Below are 18,237 nucleotides of genomic sequence, written 5' to 3'. Positions count from 1 at the left end.
TGGGGGGAACGTATCCAGAGTGATGTGGCTTCTTTGGAGTTGCTGGAGGAAGGCGGGACCCCAGGGGATCGCCAAGATTTAGCAAGAAATAGCATCCTTTGAAAAGATGCCTTCCCTGACTCTTTCACATTTCGCTAAGTGGTCATGCTGGTCACTTCCTGTTGGAGCCGGAAGGCTGGGAGTTCTTCCTCCTCCTCCTCATCCCTTGGTTCACGGACAAGCACCCACTACCTCCCAGAAGGGTGACTATTTCACTTCTCTGTTTATTCCACTCCTTTCCCTACTCCTCCCTGCTTCTTCCCTCTTCCAAACCAATGCCTCCTCTCACCTGTCTCCTTGCTTCCTTCTGCCTTTGTCTACTCTTCTGATGCCCCATGCCCACCACCCCTCCCTGACCCTGGCAGCCAGTTGATCTTTTTCTTTTTCCTTTTATTTATCTTTGGCTGCTCTGGGTCTTTGTTGCTGCAGGCGGGTTCTCTCTAACTGCGTTGAGTGGGGACCACGCCTGGTTGCAGTGCACAGGCCTCTCGTGGTGGTGGCTTCTCTTATCGTAGAGCATGGGCTCAGTAGTTGGGGTACATGGGCTAGGTTGCTCCACAGCATGTGGGATCTTCCAGGACCAGGGATTGAACTCATGTCCCCTGCACTGGCAGGTGGATTCTTAACCACTAGAGCGCCAGGGACGTCCTGCCAGTGACCCCTCCTTTTTTAAAAAAAAGAATTTCAAGACCCTGGTCAGGGTGTTCTTATGATTTGAAACCATCTTATGGCTCCAAATAACATTTCAGATGAAGGGAATTCTCTGGTGGTCCACCAGTGATTAGAACTCCATGCTTTCACCGCCAAGGGTGTGGGTTCAATCCCTGGTTGGGAAACTGAGATTCTCCAAGCTGCTCAGCACGGGAAAAAAAAAAAAAAGCAAACAACAGATGAATTCCAGCCACCTGGCCTCTTGTCTATAAGGTTCGTGTAACCTGGCCCTGTTGGTTCCTTGCCTCGTTGAGGCTCACTCAAGCCCTTGCCACTAGCCTCCTGTCTGTTCCTAGAATGTGCCAGTCTGTTTCTCTTATCCCAGCCTTTGCCTAGACTGTCCCGTTCCCTCTGCTGGGCCTTCATTCTTCTCCCTGAGGGTGCCTCCTGCTTACACGCCGGGATTTGACTAAGAGGCTTTCACTGACCATTCTCTCTACGTGAGTCCACTGGGGCCTTACTCTGAGTATTACAACATCCTGGTGCTCCTTTTGTTTGCTAATTTGATTATTCTCTGGCTTGACCTCTAAAATATTTCCATAAGACAATGACATCTGGCTACCTCCACTGCCTCCCCTTTGGTCTAACTGCCATCACCTGTCTCCTGGACTTATGCCCTCGCCGCCTTTCTGAGCCTCCATCCTCACTGCCCACATAGCCTGTGAAAACCCAAGTCGACACTTCCTCCCCTACTCAGGATCTCCTGTAGCTGTTGTTCTCTCAAGGCAAAAGCCAACATCTTCTCATGGTCCGTGAGGTCATCTGTGATCTGTGCTCCCCCATCACTGCCTTGAGCTTGCCTCTCCCTGGCCCCCTATTCACTCATCTCCAGCCATACTGACTTCCTGGCTTTTCCTCAGACCTTCCAGGTGTGCCCTGCCCCAGAGCCTTTGCACTCGCTGTTCCTGCTGCCTGAAACTCTCCTCCGTGGACCTGCAGGACTCCCTCAAACCCTCCTAGTTTGGGTTCAAATAGCACCAGACCGCCCTTACTAAAATGGTAACCTATTCTCCTCCAAAAGTGCCTACAACTGCCCAGCTCACTCTTTTTCTTGTTATTTATATTATCTACTCCCTTAATTGGAGTCTAAGCTCCAGGACAACGGGGACTTCTGTTCTCCTTACGGCTTCATCCCTAGAGAGTGGCACAGTGTTTGCCACAGAGTACGGGCTCAACCTTCTGAGTGCTTCTTGCCGGCTGTATCTCCTCCCTGCAAAGCTACCGGGGGCAAATAGCAGGTGCTTAATGAATCACGGCCGGCTGATGGATGACCGCAGACAAGGTAGGTCGATTTCCCAGCTAAAGCCCAGAAACATGCCCGTGGGGGGTGCTTGCGCGTTGCACCCCTCCCCCTCTCACTTCGCCGCAGCCCCCGCCCCCCCTACGCTGCTCACCTAAGACTCTGAGCCAGGTGACTCCCCGACTGGTGCCCTTGGGGAAGGTGGCAAACTCGCAAGTGTAGTTGCCCTCGTCCTCCACCGTCAGCCCCCGCAGGGACAGCGTGGCGTCCCGCACCTCCAGCTCCGTCCCTTGCCCGGCCCCTGCGCTCAGCACGGTATTGACGAAGGACAGCCGCTCCTTGCCGGGCTTCGGGCTGGGGAAGCTGCGACCATACAGGGGGTGGAAGATGGCCACGTTCTGTTTGCCTTCGGGCTCGTCCAGGCGCAGCCACGTCACCTGGGACACTCGGATTTCAGGCGCTGAAGGCAGCAGGTGGCACGGGAGCTCTACCGTGTCCCCCAAGTTGCCCCGAACCTCAGCAGCGACCTGAACTCGCACATCCTGGGCTCCTGGGGAGAGAGGAGAGAGAGAGAGACGGGTCGGGGAAGGGCCTAGAAATCCCTGGGCCAGACAGAGCCATCATGGGAGGCCCCCCCGCCACCCCCACCCCACCACGGAAATGCAGACCTCAGGGTAATGCAGGCATCTTCACCCTGTCCCAGTTCCCAAAAGGCCAGCCAGATAAGACAGTTTGAGGAAAACTAGGGCCATTTGGGTTCTGGGCTAGCTGTCATAGGATTATGGAATTACTGCTCATTGTCTTAGGTGGGATGAATAAATTGAGATTATGTAGTATTCATGTCGGAGAAGGCAATGGCACCCCACTCCAGTACTCTTGCCTGGAAAATCCCATGGATGGAGGAGCCTGATAGTCTGCAGTCCATGGGGTCACTAAGAGTCAGACAGGACTGAGCCATTTCCCTTTCACTTTTCACTTTCATGCATTGGAGAAGGAAATGGCAACCCACTCCAGTGTTCTTGCCTGGAGAATCCCAGGAACGGGGGAGCCTGGTGGGCTGCCGTCTATGAGGTCGCACAGAGTCGAACACGACTAAAGCGACTTAGCAGCAGCAGTATTCATGTAGCCACGAAATTAAAAGACGCTTGCTCCTTGGAAAGAAAGATATGACAAACCTAGATAGCATATTAATCTTCAGAGACATCACTTTGCCAGTAAAGATCTGTAGAGAGTCAAAGCTATGGTTTTTCCAGTAGTCATGTATGGATGTGAGAGTTGGAGCGTAAAGAAAGCTGAGTGCCAAAGAATTGATGCTTTTGAATTGTGGTCCTCGAAAATACCCTTGAGAGTCCTTCGGACAGCAAGGAGATCAAACCAGTCAATCTTAAAAAGAAAATCAAGTCTGCATATTCATTGGAAGGACTGATGCTGAAGCTGAAGCTCCAATACTTTTTGGCTACCTGATGTGAAGAGCTGACTCACTGGGAAAGACCCTGATGCTGGGCAAGACTGAAAGCAAAAGGAGAAGGGGGCGGCAAAGGATGAGATGGTTAGGTAGCATCACTGATTCAATGGACATGAATTTGACCAAATTCTGGGAGATAGTGGAGGACGGAGGCGCCTGGCGTGCTATAGTCCACGGGGTGGGAAAGAGTGGGACATGACTTAGCAACTGAATAACCACAAAGTATTCCTTAAATCAAAAATCTTTAAAGATATCCTATTTCATTTTTCACTGCACAGCTTTTAGCGTCTTAGTTCCCCTACCTGGGATAGAACCCAGGCTTGGCATTGAGAGTGCCGAGTCCTAACCACTGGACTGCCAGGGAATTCCCTATCTTATTGAAGTATAGTTGATTAATTTATTTCTTTAAATTTATTTATTTAATTTTTGTCTGTGCTTAAGTAGTTGTGGTGCTTGGGCTTAGTTGCTCTGCAGCGTGTGGAATCTTCCCAGAGCAGGGATCGAACCCTGTGTCCCCCACATTGGCAGGCAGATTCTTTTTTTTTTTTTTAGTTTAATAGACATTTATTCCATTATTATATAGTTGAACAACATCTACACACAGAATAATATGGTTTAAGATTTTTTGAGTAGGAAGGAATTTGGCTCTCAAAAGGTTTTGCAAGCCTGTTTTCTGGAAATCACTTAAGTGGGCCTTTTAAAAGACCCTTGGGGAAAAAAAACACAACAACAAGAAAAATTGGTTCAAGAAAATCAGTAATTAGATTTCAAAATTAAACTCCCTATTAAGATAGCAAACCAAGAACTGGGGCAATTCGTCTTCCGTATTTTCTACACTCAAATACACCCTGGGAAACAGAAGTCTAATCTACAGGAAGACACAATGCAACGAGCAGAATGAGGTGGTGAGCCCAGCCACAACTGGTGGCCTGGCAAGTCTGGAACTGTGAGGCTCTTGAGGGTGGTTTGAGCAGGGATGGGGACAACTGTAGACAGCACAAAGTCAGAAGCCAATTGAACTTGTAGTGACACCAACTACATGACTTTTCTCAGTAGCCTTTAAAAAAAAAATAAATATATATATATATATATATATATTTGTTTATTTATTTTGCCAGGTCTTAGTTGCAGCATGCAGGATCTTTGATCTTCATTGCAGCATGTGGCATCTAGTTCCCTGACCAGGGACTGAACTTGGGCCCACTGCATTGGGAGCACAGAGTCTTAGCCACTGGACCCCCAAGGGAAGTCCTTCTCAGTAGCGTTTTAAGAATGGAGTGACTTGACCCTAGAGAACACTGATTACACTTAGCAATGATACTTTTAACCCCTAAGGTGGTTCATGATGGTCACAAACTAATATTGCAGATAAAACATTTAATTTTTGGTAAGTTTTTCCTATCGTCCTACATTTGAAAGGGATCTGATGAACATCAACCTCCCAATCCTAAATCCTCCTAAAACCTCAGGGCTAATAACTCCCTCTCACTTATCTAATGTTCAATTTCCATTAGTTTTAATCACCACCAGTGTCAATACAACCATTTTGCATGAAGTTCAGTATTCTACAGCTACCAGAGTCTGAACCAGGAGCTTTATGTGAACTTCGGTGGTACCACGGAGGCCAAGGCAATTTAATTTTGGTAAACCAGGATTTGATTCATTTGTGAGAACCCTCTTGCAACAGGTCTATTCAATTCTCTTAAAAATGGTGGCATTACTTTTCGCCTTTCAGAAGCGGCAGTTACATAAATGTAGTATCAGATTAAGCCTAAAACATAGACCCTAGTCAACTTTATTTTTCTGCATATGATCTTGAGAAAGGATCAGGACACCCTTCACATTTCCAAGGAATATCCAACTTAAAACGTTGTAGCTGCCAAACTCCATAGAACTGCAGAGCATTGCATCACCCCAGTAAAGCTGCAGGTCTCATCACATACATCAACAAATTCACAGGGTTAAATTTCTGCACTCCTCTTTTATAGAACTTTACACTTATTGCCCAAACAGCATTTTAAACATGGACATATCAACTCCCTAAGAAAGCAAAAACAAAGGCATTCCCCTTATTAGAAACGGGCTACACCGTCACTTAAAGTCTTCAAGCATCACCGCACTCTAACTTCCATAATTTTTCTTTGGCTGTGCCAGGCCTTAGCATGTGGGATCTTAGTTCCAGACCGACGAGGGATCAAACGCATAGCAGCACAGGGTCTTAATCACTGGACCACTACGGAAGTCCCTAACTTTTATAATTTGACAATGCATTCAATGAAGCAATCTGCAGACAACTAGTTTTAACAAATTAAAAAACACTTTTAAGCAGACAAGAACGTCCTAAATTGCTTATTAGGTAAGAACTTGACTAACATTACTTATATTAGCGGTAGCGGTGGAGTTGGAGAGTACTGTGCCTTCTCCAAGCTGCACAGCGAGGGCCACCAATAGCGTGGTGGAACTTGTAGCCCTTGCCTGGCCTGCGGCTCTTTCTGCCTGCAGAGGTCAGCACCGCATCTCCCCGTGCTTGCGGACTGGTTTAGTGATCCACTGGCGGTCAGGGTTTCTTCCGATAGCTTTATGGAATGGATCAATGAGGATAACCTCAAAGAATTGGTATGTAGAATCTTCACCAACCCAGTAGGAATTCAGGACCCTCAGGGCCCCACAGGGACATCCAGTGCGCTCCTCCGCAACCGACGGAAGGCTTCCAGCAAACTTGAGCTGGTTGACACCGTGGTAGACAGGCTTGCTGAAAGTGGCACCCTTAGGAAATGGGCGTTTGTAGCCACCGTGGCGCACACGAATCCGATATATGACATAACCTTGCTTGGCCTTGTATCCCAGCCTGCGCGCCTCATCCGGCGGGGGGGTGGGGGAGATGCGGCGAGGGGGGCACGGTGCATCGTGGAAGAGCGGGTGGTACCGCCAGCCGCCAGCCGCGCACCCGGGGTAGGAAGCGAATCACGTCTGACTGCTTCTTCCGCCAAAGCTCCTGGCCAAAGCTCCTGGATGTACTCGTCCGCACCCATTTCGATTCATTCTGATGGCTGCCGCCAGGCGAAAAGGAGCGAAGCTTTCTCCCTGGCAGGCGGATTCTTAACCACTGGACCACCGGGGAAGGCCTATAACTGATTTACGATGGGTCAGTTTCAGGTGTATAGCACGGCCATTCAGAATTGTCTTCAGATTCTTTTCCTTATAGGTTTAACAAACATTGAGTATAGTTCTCTGTGCTATGCAGTGAGTCCTTGTTGGTTCTCTCTTTCATGTAGTATTTCTTTTTCTTAGACGATAAAGGGTGCATGAGAATTTCCTGGCGATCCACTGGTTAAGACTATGCTCTCTCACGTCTGAGGGCCCAGGTTCAACCCCTGGTTAGGGAACTAAGATTCCACAAGCCGCCCAGCACAGCCAGAAAGAAGAAAAAAGAAGGGGAAAATAAAAGGTGGAAATATCATATCTGCAATGTACTCTGAAATGTCAAGTCTAGAGGCAGAGATGAGGGAGGCTGCTGGGCCTTTCTTCCAACTTACATGTGTATGTTGGAAACTTTTCGTTGTCAAATGTTTGGAGGGAAAAAACAATTTTCCAAAAGTAACAAAAACTCAAATCTACGCCAAAAGAAATTAAAAAAAATTTTAAGGGTATGTATTTCATTTTTCTCTCATGTTTCTATAAAACCTACAACCCTCTGAGCCTGTTTTTTTTTTTCTATTAACAGCCTTAGTGAGATTAATTCCCATTTATCCATTAAAAACGTACGAGTCAGTGGCTTTTCATATATTCACAGGAGTTGTGTATCCATTGCCATAATCAAGTTTAGGACATTGTTATAATGCCCCAAAGAAACCCATGTACCCATTATACAGTCAATTGCACCTCCCATCCCCCAGTCACTAACAATCAGTAATCTATTTTTTGTCTAGAGATTTGTCTCTTCTGGGCATATCACATAAATCAAATCATAAAATATGTGGCCTTTTGTGTTTACTTTCTTTCACTCGGCAATGTTTTCAAGGTGTACTCAGGCAGTAACATGGATCAGTGCCTTGGTTCCTTTTTACGGCTCAGTAATATTCCACTGTACAGACTGACCACATTTTGTTTATTCATTTAGCAGCTGATGGACAACTGAGTTGTATTCACCTTTTGGTGATTATGAACAAAGCTACTGTGAATATTTCCATGCCAGTTTTTGTCTAAATATATGTCTTTTATTTCTCAGCTCATCGTTTGTTTTCTGGCTTTTAAAAAAAATGAACATAAAAATAAGTGTTTCTCCAGAAACTTCCACTGGTGGTCTAGTGGCTAAGACTTCATGTTCTCAATGCAGGGGCCCAGGTTCAATCCCTTCCCAGGGAACTAGATCCCACATGCCACATCCCTGACTCTAACCCTATGACCCAACGCAGCCACATGAATGCATTAATAATTTTTTTAAGGTGGATTTTTTTTTTTTACTGTGCAAGGCAGTAAATCATGGGGACTGAGAGCACAGACTGTGTGCCTTCGAATCCTAGCTCTGCCACGTACTGGCTATGTGACATTGGACAAGTCGTTTAACCTCTCTGTGCCCCAGTTTCCTCAGCTGTAAGTTCAGTTCAGTTCAGTTCAGTCGCTCAGTTGTGTCCAACTCTTTGTGACCCCATGAACTGCAGCACACCAGGCCTCCCTGTCCATCACCAACTCCTGGAGTTCACTCAAACTCACGTCCATCGAGTCAGTGATGCCATCCAGCCATCTCACCCTCTGTCGTCCCCTTCTCCTCCTGCCCCCAATCCCTCCCAGCATCAGAGTAAAGGGGAGGGTAATAATGGAGCCCACCTCCTAGGAGTTGCTGTCTAAGGATTAAAGGATGTTTGTTGAGCGCTTAGCACACAGGGCCCCAGGAAGCGCAAGATCAGTGCTTGGTAAATAAACATAACCAGCTACGTATAATTACAAGTAGCCCTTGACACCAGCTCTGAGGCAAGGTGTGAGGCAAGACCGAGATGTGAGGGGAGGCATGTGTGCAGCGGCTGGCCTCCCACAGGAATCCAGGGAACATTAACAGTGACCCTAGTGAGAGGGTCCCCAAAAGAAGGCAGTCCTTCAGGCAGGACCCACTGTAGGCCCTGCTCAAAAGAAGCCATCAGTGAAAGCCATGTGACACACACATCACCTCGTGGAATCCCTACATGTATCTTGCAACTCAAACCCGGTGGGGGGGCCACCTTGAGATATGGGCATCCTCCCCTCTGGAGGGACCACACTGCAGAGTGTCATGTGTGGGACCCTGGAGCAGATGGCTGGGGGCTTCCTGCTGGCTCTGTGCCCTTTTAGATGGGTGAGGTTTTTTTTTTAATAGTTATTTATTTGGCTGCACCAGGTCCTGGTTTCAGCATGTGGGATCTTCCATCTTCACTGTGCCATGCGGGATCTTTAGCTATGGCGTGGCAACCCAGCTGCGGCATGCGGGATCTAGTTCCCTGACCAGGGATCAGACCGGGGCCCTGTGCGTTGGCAGCATGGAGTCTCCCAGCCACTGGGCCACCAGGGGAGTCCCCGGGTGACTTTGTTTTGAGCCTGATCTCCTCCATCTGTAAAATGGGAATGTTTGAGCAACCCTGGAGGGTCCCTGGCGACGAGGCCATGGCATGATTTTCTCCCGTAGGTTTCTCAGAGGGCAGGCGCAGCAGGTGAGTCAAGCGGGGCAGACAGCCGCATGCTACCGGCCAAGTCCAGCTCCCTCAGTTACTTTTGGCTCAGGTAGCCTAGTTTCTGAAGTGACCTAGCAGCACAGAAAGGTCTGGAGGTCAAATCCAGACAAAAATCAGGATATGAGACCCTGGGGGCAGCAGTTGGGTGGAGCTGAGGCAGGGTCGCCCCCTTGCCTCAAGGTGACAGGACCCTGCGTGGCCCCCAAAGGCGCTGAGGATGGGATAAGAGTTCCCACAGCCTCTGACCCTTTTGAGCTGGGTGAGGAGGGATGGGAACTCAGTCAGGGAAAAACACCCAGGCCAGTGTGAGCCGCAGAAGAGACGTAGGGTGGGGATGAGGGTTTAAGTTTTCTGCTTGAGGTAAGTGGGAACCATTGAGGGTTCTTCACTTGGAGAAGAACTTGACTAAAGCAAAGATTGAGAACTTCAAGGGCTTGAGTGGTAGAACCTTCCTGCCAGCCATCCTTTTCCAACCTATGCCAACCAGTGGGCAACAAATAGTTGCTCAACACGGTGACCCCAGGTACTAGAGAGTCAGTCCCTGAGGACGGGAATTTGTCTATCTTGTTGCTTACTGTATCCCTAGAGCCCACACCAGGGCATGGTTATAGTAGGTGCTCAATCAATACTGTTGGGGAAAAAAACAACAAAAAAAAACCTGTTGAATAAATATCAAGATCTGTTCTGGCTGTACATTTCACAGATGTGTCAGGACAAGTCCTCTAGGAGTTGACATTCCAGGAGAGGGGAGAGGTTGCACAGACAGTCGGGTCGGGGGGCAGGGCTGGGGGTGGGGGGGAGGACCTAAAGCAGGGGCCTGACCCAGCTGAGGGGAAGGGCAGGAGGGCTTCCTGGAGGAGGAGACCCTTCCCAAGGGAAGCCAAGCTCCAGCCCATGGAGCCCTACACCTCACTCTGGGTCACTGGGTCCCTTTGGGGACTCAGATTTCTTGTCCTAAGGAAATCCTGTGGCTGCCAGTTGCCTGTCTTCTGGGGAGTTCCCTGGTTGCCCAGTAGTTAGGACCCGGGCTTTCACTGTCGTGGCCTGGGGTTCACACCTCTCTTCTGAGGGAGGCTGTCCTCCTGCAACTTGAGTGGCCCTGGTAGCTTCAGAAGATTAAAAAAAAGGAAAAAAAAAAAAAATTTGGGGGGATTTCTTGGCAGCTTAGTGGTTAGGACTCTGTGGTTTCACTGCCGAGGGCAGGGGTTCAATCTCTGGTTGGCAAGCCTGAAATAAATGAATTAACTAATTAAATAAAAAACCCCACTTTTAGCTTCCTGTGGGGCAAGCTTCTCAGGAAATTTCTTTTATCACCAATACTGTCCTGGATGGCCATACACCCTTCCTCTTTCTGACTAGCTGGCCCTCAGCATCCCCTCACCCTGCACCCATCTCATCTCACACACCAGGTTCTCATGACCCTCCTGAGCTCCTGGAGGACAGGAAATCTTTGCCTGGTCTTATTCACAGGGGTACCCTCAAGACCTGCACCAGAGACCTGCTCCTGGTAGATGCTCCATACATGTGAAATGAAGGAGGTTCTGAAATTCCAAGGCTCCACGATCCCCATTCTAAACGTCTCATTTTGAATGAATGAATAGCATGGTTCAGCCCCCATATGGTTAACAGCCCATCTTTTAGGTCTTTCCACCTCAATAAAAGGTTTAGGATGGAAGCTTGGGAGTCATATCTGACTCCACTTTTTCTCTCTCAACCCCCACTGCAATCCATCAGGAAATCCCATCAGCTTCTTCTTTAAAATATATCTTCAAGTGGACCAGGTCTGACTCCTGTATTACCCGTATCCTGGTCTAAGCCAGCGGCATCTCTCCCCTAGGTCATCCCACACACACCCCCTCCCTTGCCATGGAGGGCTGCAGGTGCCCCCTGCAGTTCCCACATGCAGAGAAGGGTCTCCTTCTATGGCTCTCTCCTCACTCAGAAAACAAAAAAAGCTCAAGTCTTTACAGCAGCCCACAAGGTCCTGTGTGACCTGTGCACGTCCTCTTTCTGACCTCATCTCTCACCCTCTCCCCTTGGCTCACCCTGCTCCAGACATGGCATCCTCCTCACCATTTCTCAGACATGCCAGGCAAGTCCCATCTCAGGGCCTTTGCACTTGCTGTTCTCTCATCCTGGAATACTTTCCCCTCCCTCACTCCCTTCAGATCTTTGCTCTGGGGCGTTCCCTGACCACCCTAATGATGAGAACAGAAATTCCCTTCCCGCTAGAACATTAGTTCTGGGGGCAGGGATCTTTGTCTTGAAAGTGTTAGTCCTTCAGTCATGTCCGACTCTTTGTGATCCCATGGACTGTAGCCTGCCAGGCTCCTCTGTCCATGGAATTCTCCGGGCAAGAATACTGGAGTGGGTAGCCATTCCCTTCTCCAGGGGATCTTCCTGACTCAGGGATCAAACCCGGGTCTCCTGCATTGGCAGGCAGATTCTCTGCCGTCTGAGCCTTGGTTCCTGCTGTATTCCCAGAGCCTAGAAGAGTACCTGGCACACTGTAAGATGTCCAGAGATGTGCTGAGTGAATGAATGAGGTGGAGATGGGGAAGCAACAGTGCATTAGATGACAGAGGCTGAGGCTGAGTCAGAGTTTGGGCTTTTTCTTAGGGGCACTAGGGAGCCATAGAGAGTTACAGGCAGGGGGAGGGACAGGGTTAGATTTGTGCTTTAGAAAGAACCCTCAGAATGGACTGGGGCCAGGCTTCAGGGGCCAGGGCAATGGGGATGGAGGATGAATTGGATTGGAAACACATTCAGAAGTTGGAATGGTTGGGACACGGAGGCTGACCAGCTGTGGGGCAGGGGTGGGTGGTGAGGGGAACAAGGTGTATTGGCTGATGCCCAGATGTTTTGCGTTTCAGGCAGAGGCGGGAGAAATGAAGCCAGGAGGAAGGTTGGCCTGGAGTTCAGGCCCTAGTGTCCAGGACACTGTTGGGCGGGAGCCTGTGCCCTGGCCTTGGCCAGAACATGGTCAGCAGCACAGTGGGGGAGGGTGTGGCCGTGGGAACACCAGCCGCCCTCAGCTTTCCTCAGCGAGCCAGGCTGGTGACAGCTTCATGGGGTGTCACCTGGGTCCCCAGACACACTTCCCCTGCCTGCGGCCTGGCATGCCAGGCTTCCTGTGGTGGCAGGGCAAGGGCAGCCCAGGGCATTGTGTGAGCCCAGGGGAATCCTTTGGGCGGGTGGGGACAGAGACCCAGAGCCTGAGACCCTGAGATCTGGGGAGGGGAAATCAGGGCTGAGAGGAAGGGGCTGGGGGCCTGGACTCCTGGGTTCCTGCCTGCCTGGCTGGCTCCTCCCGGCTTGGCTCACCCTCTCCAGACCTACAAGGTATCATGACCTGCCCTCTGACCACAGGGTGTGGCGGACGCCAGCTGGCCCTTGAAGGCCAGCGTGCTTGGAGTGCTGGCCTCAGCTGCTGCCTTAGCTACCTCCTTAATTAATTAATTGCATTAATCATGGTGCCCACCCCCACAGCGGACATCCAGGAGCCGGTTTGGTTGCGTGGGTTGGGGGGGCGGCGGGTGTTGTTGAGCAGAAGCAGCCAAGATATCGGGCTGTCTGTCTGGGTCTACACTTCTTCACCTGCCTCCCCCAGCCCACCTCTCTGATGGTGGTCATCACTCAGCTAGGGGGATGGTCATCATTCCCCTTCCTGGTCTGTGATTTTCTGCCTTTCTGCAGGGACTCCACCCCTACTGAAGGTCTCCCCTGTGGAGTTTGATGCTTCTGGGGGTGAATCTCTAGGACTGTTCTTCCTGGCTGAACCCCTCAGACAGAACCCCAGCCCACCGTTCTGCCCAGGACAAGTTTACACCAAAACACTGCTGTCTCTGAGACTCTGTTCCTCCTCTCACAGGTCCTGTCTCTGACCTCTTGTGTCTCTGCTCCGGTTCTCAGGGTTCCCAGTCTGCCCCTCTGTGTCTCCCAGGAGTCCCTAGTCTCTGCTCTCTATGTCTGTCCGTCCGTCTCTCTCTGAAAGTTTTATTGAGATACAGTTCCCATACCATATGATTCGCCCATGCAGTGTCTGGTTCAATGACTGTTAGTAAATTCCTACATTTGTGCCTCCTTGACCACAATCAATTTCAGGTCATTTTCACCAGGCCCAAGAGACCCTATCTGTGCACATCCTCTTTCTTCTGTACTCCGACCTCTGAGGTCTGGATCTTCTGGGTCTGGGGGTCTCCTTGTGTCTGGGATCTAGCTCCCGGCACCGATTCCTGGGGTCTCTAATCTCTCCAGGTTTCTGGTCTCTGTCTTTCAGGATCTCTGATTCTCCGTGGCTCTGACCCTCTGCCTCCTGGGTCTCACCATCTCTGCATGTTTCTCCACACCCCTGACATACTTTCTCTCCGCTGGGCCGTCTTGCTGGGTCCGCTTTTCTCCTCCTCCTCCTCTTGCTCCATTTCTCAGCATCGTTGGGACATTAAAAATGTAACAGCGTCCCTGGTGGGGGCGGGGGAGCTAGCCAGCCTGCCCAACTCCCTGTCCCTCCCGTGTCTACCACCACTCGTGGCCCCCACATGCTGAGGCCTTGAGGTTGGCCTGTGCCCTGACCACCCTGGGTCATCGCATCACCATCACTGACTGGCTGGGGTCTTTTAGGCCCCCACCCAACTGTCACAAAACCTGTCTTTTTATGCTGTTCCTGCCTTTCTCAAGATGTCTTCCCAGCTCCCTTTCTCCTGCCCCCCCCCTTCTCTGCCCCCATCCCTGTGGCTGGATTTCATCCCCCATCTCTCTGTTCCATTTCTATGTGTGTCTCTGACACCGTCCCTAAATTTGTTTGACACCCTCCCTCTATTGGCTTCTGTCCCCATGTGTGTATCTCCAGCCTCTCCCTGAATTCCTCTTGCCCCGCAGGATGTGAGCAGACCCACCTCTACTTCTCCCCTGTCCAGTTCTCCTTCCCTAATGAGAAGAGACAGCAGGCCGGCAGTCCCCTCTCCTCCCATCCCCCTCCGCTATGTGGGGCTGCCTGGCTGACATGGATGAGCAGTGAAAGCCCGGGAGGACTGGGGAGGGGGGCCGGCCCGGCAAGAAGCCCAGGTGGTGCACCCTCATTCCTCGGAGGCCAAGGAGGGGGAAGTTAGAGGAGCCAGGGGCAGGGAAACAGAGATGGATGGAAAGGAGAGGGAGAGAGAGGGTGAAAAAGGAGGAGAGAAAGAGCTTGGAGAGAGATTAGAGAGCCAGAGGAGCAGACAGGGAGAGGGTGAGAAATGGAGAGAGGAAGAGGGGGAGAGAAAGTGAGGGAAGGAGGGGAGGGAGAGACGGAAAAGAGGAGGAAGGGAAGGAGGGAAGGAAAGAGGCAGAGATGAGAGCAGGACACAAAGGCTCAAGGATGGAGTGTGGGGAAGGGGGACGCTCTCCTCCTCAGGTGCTAAGAGCTTCCTCCGGGGATCAGTGGGGTCTCTGAACCTGCCCCCCCCCACCCCAGTGTCCCTGCTGGGATGGAACTGTTATCTCAGTTTTCCAAAGAAAGGAATGGAGACTCAGAGGCACTTTCTGGAGCCCACCAGGTAGGGCAGAGCCAAGAAAGACTCTGAAGTCTGCAAACTGGCTGAGGATGCTGGGAAAGTGGCTTGTCCTTTCTAAGCCTCTGTTTCCTCATCTGTCGAATGGGAACAGGAACTGGACCTGTCCCTTAGGGCGATTGAGAGCCTTCTGCGAGATCACGAAGTCAACGCCTGGCCCAAGGTGGGGAGGATTCTGAGCATTCTGCCAGAGGTGGCAGGTTCTGATTTTATCTCACTGTTTCTGACGCAGAGGGAGAAACAGGCGGAAGAAAAAGTCAGTGCTCCCGCTCTGGGTTCAAACTGGGAGACCATTCGGAGACAGGCTGGGGGAAAAAAGATCTAGGGCTCCCAGGAGCTCCCTCGCACTTTCTGGCAAACGTTTGTGAAACTCCAGTATCAAGAGTTTCTAGCTGGGAATAAACAACCGGGTCACCTGCAAAGGGGAAGGGCGAGAGCCTCCCTCACCTGTTTCCTCGCAGCCCCTCCCACTCCTGGGGATGCACCCCTCCCCCAGGGGAGGTGGGGGAAACAGGAGTCGGGGAGGGGGGCGGGGAAGTGGGCACAGCAGAGGGAGAGACAGCGGATTAGGGCGGCGTCTCCTCACGTCCACCTCCCGCTGCGGCTCTGAGGACAAAGGCGCGACGAGAGGAGAGAAGTCCCCCGAAACCGGGAATCCGGAACGGAGACAGTGGAGAGCTCCCGCCCCCGCCCTGCCCCGGCTCGACTAAAGTGAAACCAGGAAAACTTCCCCAGGGATGTCCCCGCCGATCGCTCACAAGGAACGGGAAAGGTCCCAGATGGCGGGACTCTGCCTCCTTAGTCTACGCGGGACACAGGCCAACCGAGCCTCCAGCTTTCAGACAGGGCCTCTGGCTCTTCATTATATCTAGAACCTAAGAGACAGAGTTCCTGCCCACATTTATATCTGAATTCCAGGACATTCCATTGCCCACAGTTAAACCTGGAGCCCAGGAGACAGGGCCTTTTGGCCTCTTCTCCCCCCAGTTCTGTCTGGGACCCTAGAGACAGACAGAGAACCCTGCTCACAATCTGGAACCCACAAGTTCGAGCCCTTCCTAACCCCAATTCTACCAGGACCCCGGTAGAAGGAGCCCCTAGCCTTCATTCTCCTTGGGACCCGAGATAGAGCCCTCAGCCCCTATTTCTTCTGGGGCCCAGGAGTTCCTTGTTTTCCGGGCCCACGAGTCAGAGCCTTCAGCACCCTGGGGCCCGGGGTTGGAGCCCTTAAGCCCTTCCCCAGGTCGTCCGAATTATCATTCTTGGCCCTGTAAGGGGCCCAAAGTCCGAGCTCCCCGCCCGCCCCTATGAAGACATCTGGCTCCCTGCCCTCAATTCTCCCCGGGCCTCAGACTCCCAACTCTGAGAGGAGAGATGGGGGTAGTCTCGCCTTATCATCGCGACCCTTCTGGGGGTAGGGAAAAGGATGGTTTCGCGCGCGGCGGGGAGGCGTCTGCGTTCTCTCACCGGTTTCCCGGACCAGGAGCAGCAGCAACGGCAGTAGCGGCAGCTTCGGCGGCGACAATCTCAACGGCCGGAGGGCTGCGGCCCGGGCCATGGGGGGCCCGGGGAGGGACTGGGCCCGGGCAGGGGCCTGAGGGCCACTCTGCGTGCGCCAATCGACTGGGCAGACGAGTAGGTGCCTGAGTGGCTCCGGCTCCCGGCCGGTTCCCGCGGCGCTCGGCTCTCGGCTCTGCTGTCGAGGTCCGGTTCTCGGGCTCAGCGACCCTGGCCCTTAGATTCTTTCTGGCTTCGAACTAACTGACGTCACAGGACCCACCCCCTTTCTCCCCTCCTCGCCTAGCCGATCTGGCTTCGGCCACGCCCCCTCAGGCAGGTCAGACCCCGCCCCCTCCTGGGATTCCATGTCTGTCTCTGCCCAGGATTCTACGCTTGCCCCGCACCCCCAGCATTCCTCTCCCTCCCCTTCCCAGGATTCTACACCCGCTGCCTCCCAGGACTCTGATCGCCGGCCTCCATGCCCCAGAATTCTCTCTTTGCCCTCTCCAGGCAAACCCCGCCCCTTAGTGCTATAGCCACGCCCCTTTACACACCTAAATTGCCCTCGAGCCCCGCCCCCTATCTAATAGGGCAAGTACAGCGCTTCCAACTGTCTCCGCTTCCACGAAGTCCCGCCCTCAGGCATGGCCCTGCCCATTTGTTCTCCCTGTAGTCGGCCCTGCCCCTCAGGAGTTCAGTTTGCTCAGGCCTCAGCCCCGCCCCCTTTAGTATTGGATAGGGCCATCAGGACACACACGCGTGAGGCACGTGGTTTCCTGTAGACCCGCCCCTCTGGGGCCCCGCCCACATGCCGAGACTCCACCCCCTTCCCCGCTTAGCGTCTTTCCCGGTTCTCGCCCCGCGCTCAGTGTCTTGTCTGGCAGGTCTGTCTGCATCTCAGCCTATCCTCCTCTCTTTCTAATCTCTGCCTGAGACTTTGGGAGTCGCCGCGTCGTGTCTTTTTAGATTCCTGTCTTTTAGTGTCTTTGTCTTTGTGAGTCTCTCTGCCTCTTTTTCCGTCCCTGTGTTTATCTCTGGGTCTTTCAGTTTTCACGTTTCTGTGTCGCTTTGTGTTCCTGGTCTCTTTCTTCCTGGTGGTCTTTCTATCACTGTCTCTGTGTCACTTGGTTCTTGTCTTTTTTCATCCCTTGGACTCTGGCTCTGTCTCTCTCGCTCCCTGCATCTGTGTCTGTCTCTACCCCTGTCACTCTGTGGGTTCTGTCTCTGTGTCTTTCTCTTCCCTGTGTTTCTCGGTGCGTCTGGTTTCTCTCTCCGTCTCTCTTGACCTCTCTGCGTCCCGCAGCCCTCTCCTCCTGCATCTGGTCCGCACCATCGCCTTACTGCAGTCTTCCGCCAGGGGGCGGCACAGACCGCTCCCAGCGGTCGGCTGGCCCTGCGGGGTTGGGTTACGATCGGGCCTCCAGACTTGACTAGTCCCTCCCCGTGTCCTTGTCCCACTTCTCCTATCTTCCCAACCTCCTCGCGTCTTTGTGTCTCTCGCTCTGACTCGGCCCCTTTGTCTCTCCCCGGCGGCTCCCGCTCCTCCCCTCCCCCACCTACCTCTTCACATTCCTTGGACTGCCCGGGGGAGCTGGTGAGGCCGCCCAGCGTGTAGGGACGAGGGCGGCAAGCAGGGGGCTGAGGGAGACGATGCCATTGAGCGCTTGAAATCACTTGGTTCCAGTTCCTCGGAAAAGTAGCTGATAAGCTGGGGGCTGATGCTTCGGGCCCTACCAAGAGGACCCCCATAGGCTTGCCCTCCCTTCCCACCTGCCACACACCTGAGTTTTCCTACCCAGAAATGCAAGATCTTAAGTAGTGGAGACTCTTACTGACTGGCATTCACATCTTGGTAATAATACTGTTAATAAATGTATTTAGCACTGACTATGTGCCGGGTGCTAATCCAAGTCCGCTGTATTATCTCAAATAACCCCCCACAGCACCCTATGTGATGAGGAAACTGAGGCACAAAGAAAGAAGTGACTGGATCCAAAGTCAAAGAGTTGGCTACTTGTCAGTTGGTGGTGG

General features: G+C 52.1%; 1 protein-coding gene and 1 pseudogene across 2 annotated transcripts in view; both read right to left on the bottom strand.

The window, feature by feature from the left end:
* The window catches only part of NECTIN2 (nectin cell adhesion molecule 2), a 32,988-nt gene extending 16,323 nt beyond the window's left edge, over positions 1 to 16,665 (bottom strand). Inside the window, exons 1-2 of one of the 2 annotated variants that reach the window (XM_018062558.1) lie at positions 16,174 to 16,665; positions 2,145 to 2,540 (exon numbers count right to left, since the gene is read on the bottom strand). In XM_018062558.1, coding sequence (XP_017918047.1) covers positions 2,145 to 2,540; positions 16,174 to 16,264 — 487 coding nt within the window. In that variant the 5' untranslated portion in view covers positions 16,265 to 16,665. The remainder of the gene's footprint in view (positions 1 to 2,144; positions 2,541 to 16,173) is intronic. The other variant, XM_018062557.1, reaches the window with a different exon arrangement.
* Positions 4,946 to 13,578, bottom strand: LOC108638054 (annotated as a pseudogene).

This window comes from Capra hircus, chromosome 18, assembly GCF_001704415.2.
Source record: "Capra hircus breed San Clemente chromosome 18, ASM170441v1, whole genome shotgun sequence".
Taxonomy (NCBI): Eukaryota; Metazoa; Chordata; class Mammalia; order Artiodactyla; family Bovidae; genus Capra; species Capra hircus.
Note: the sequence above shows the minus strand (reverse complement) of the source record. Positions and strands in the feature narration are given on the sequence as shown.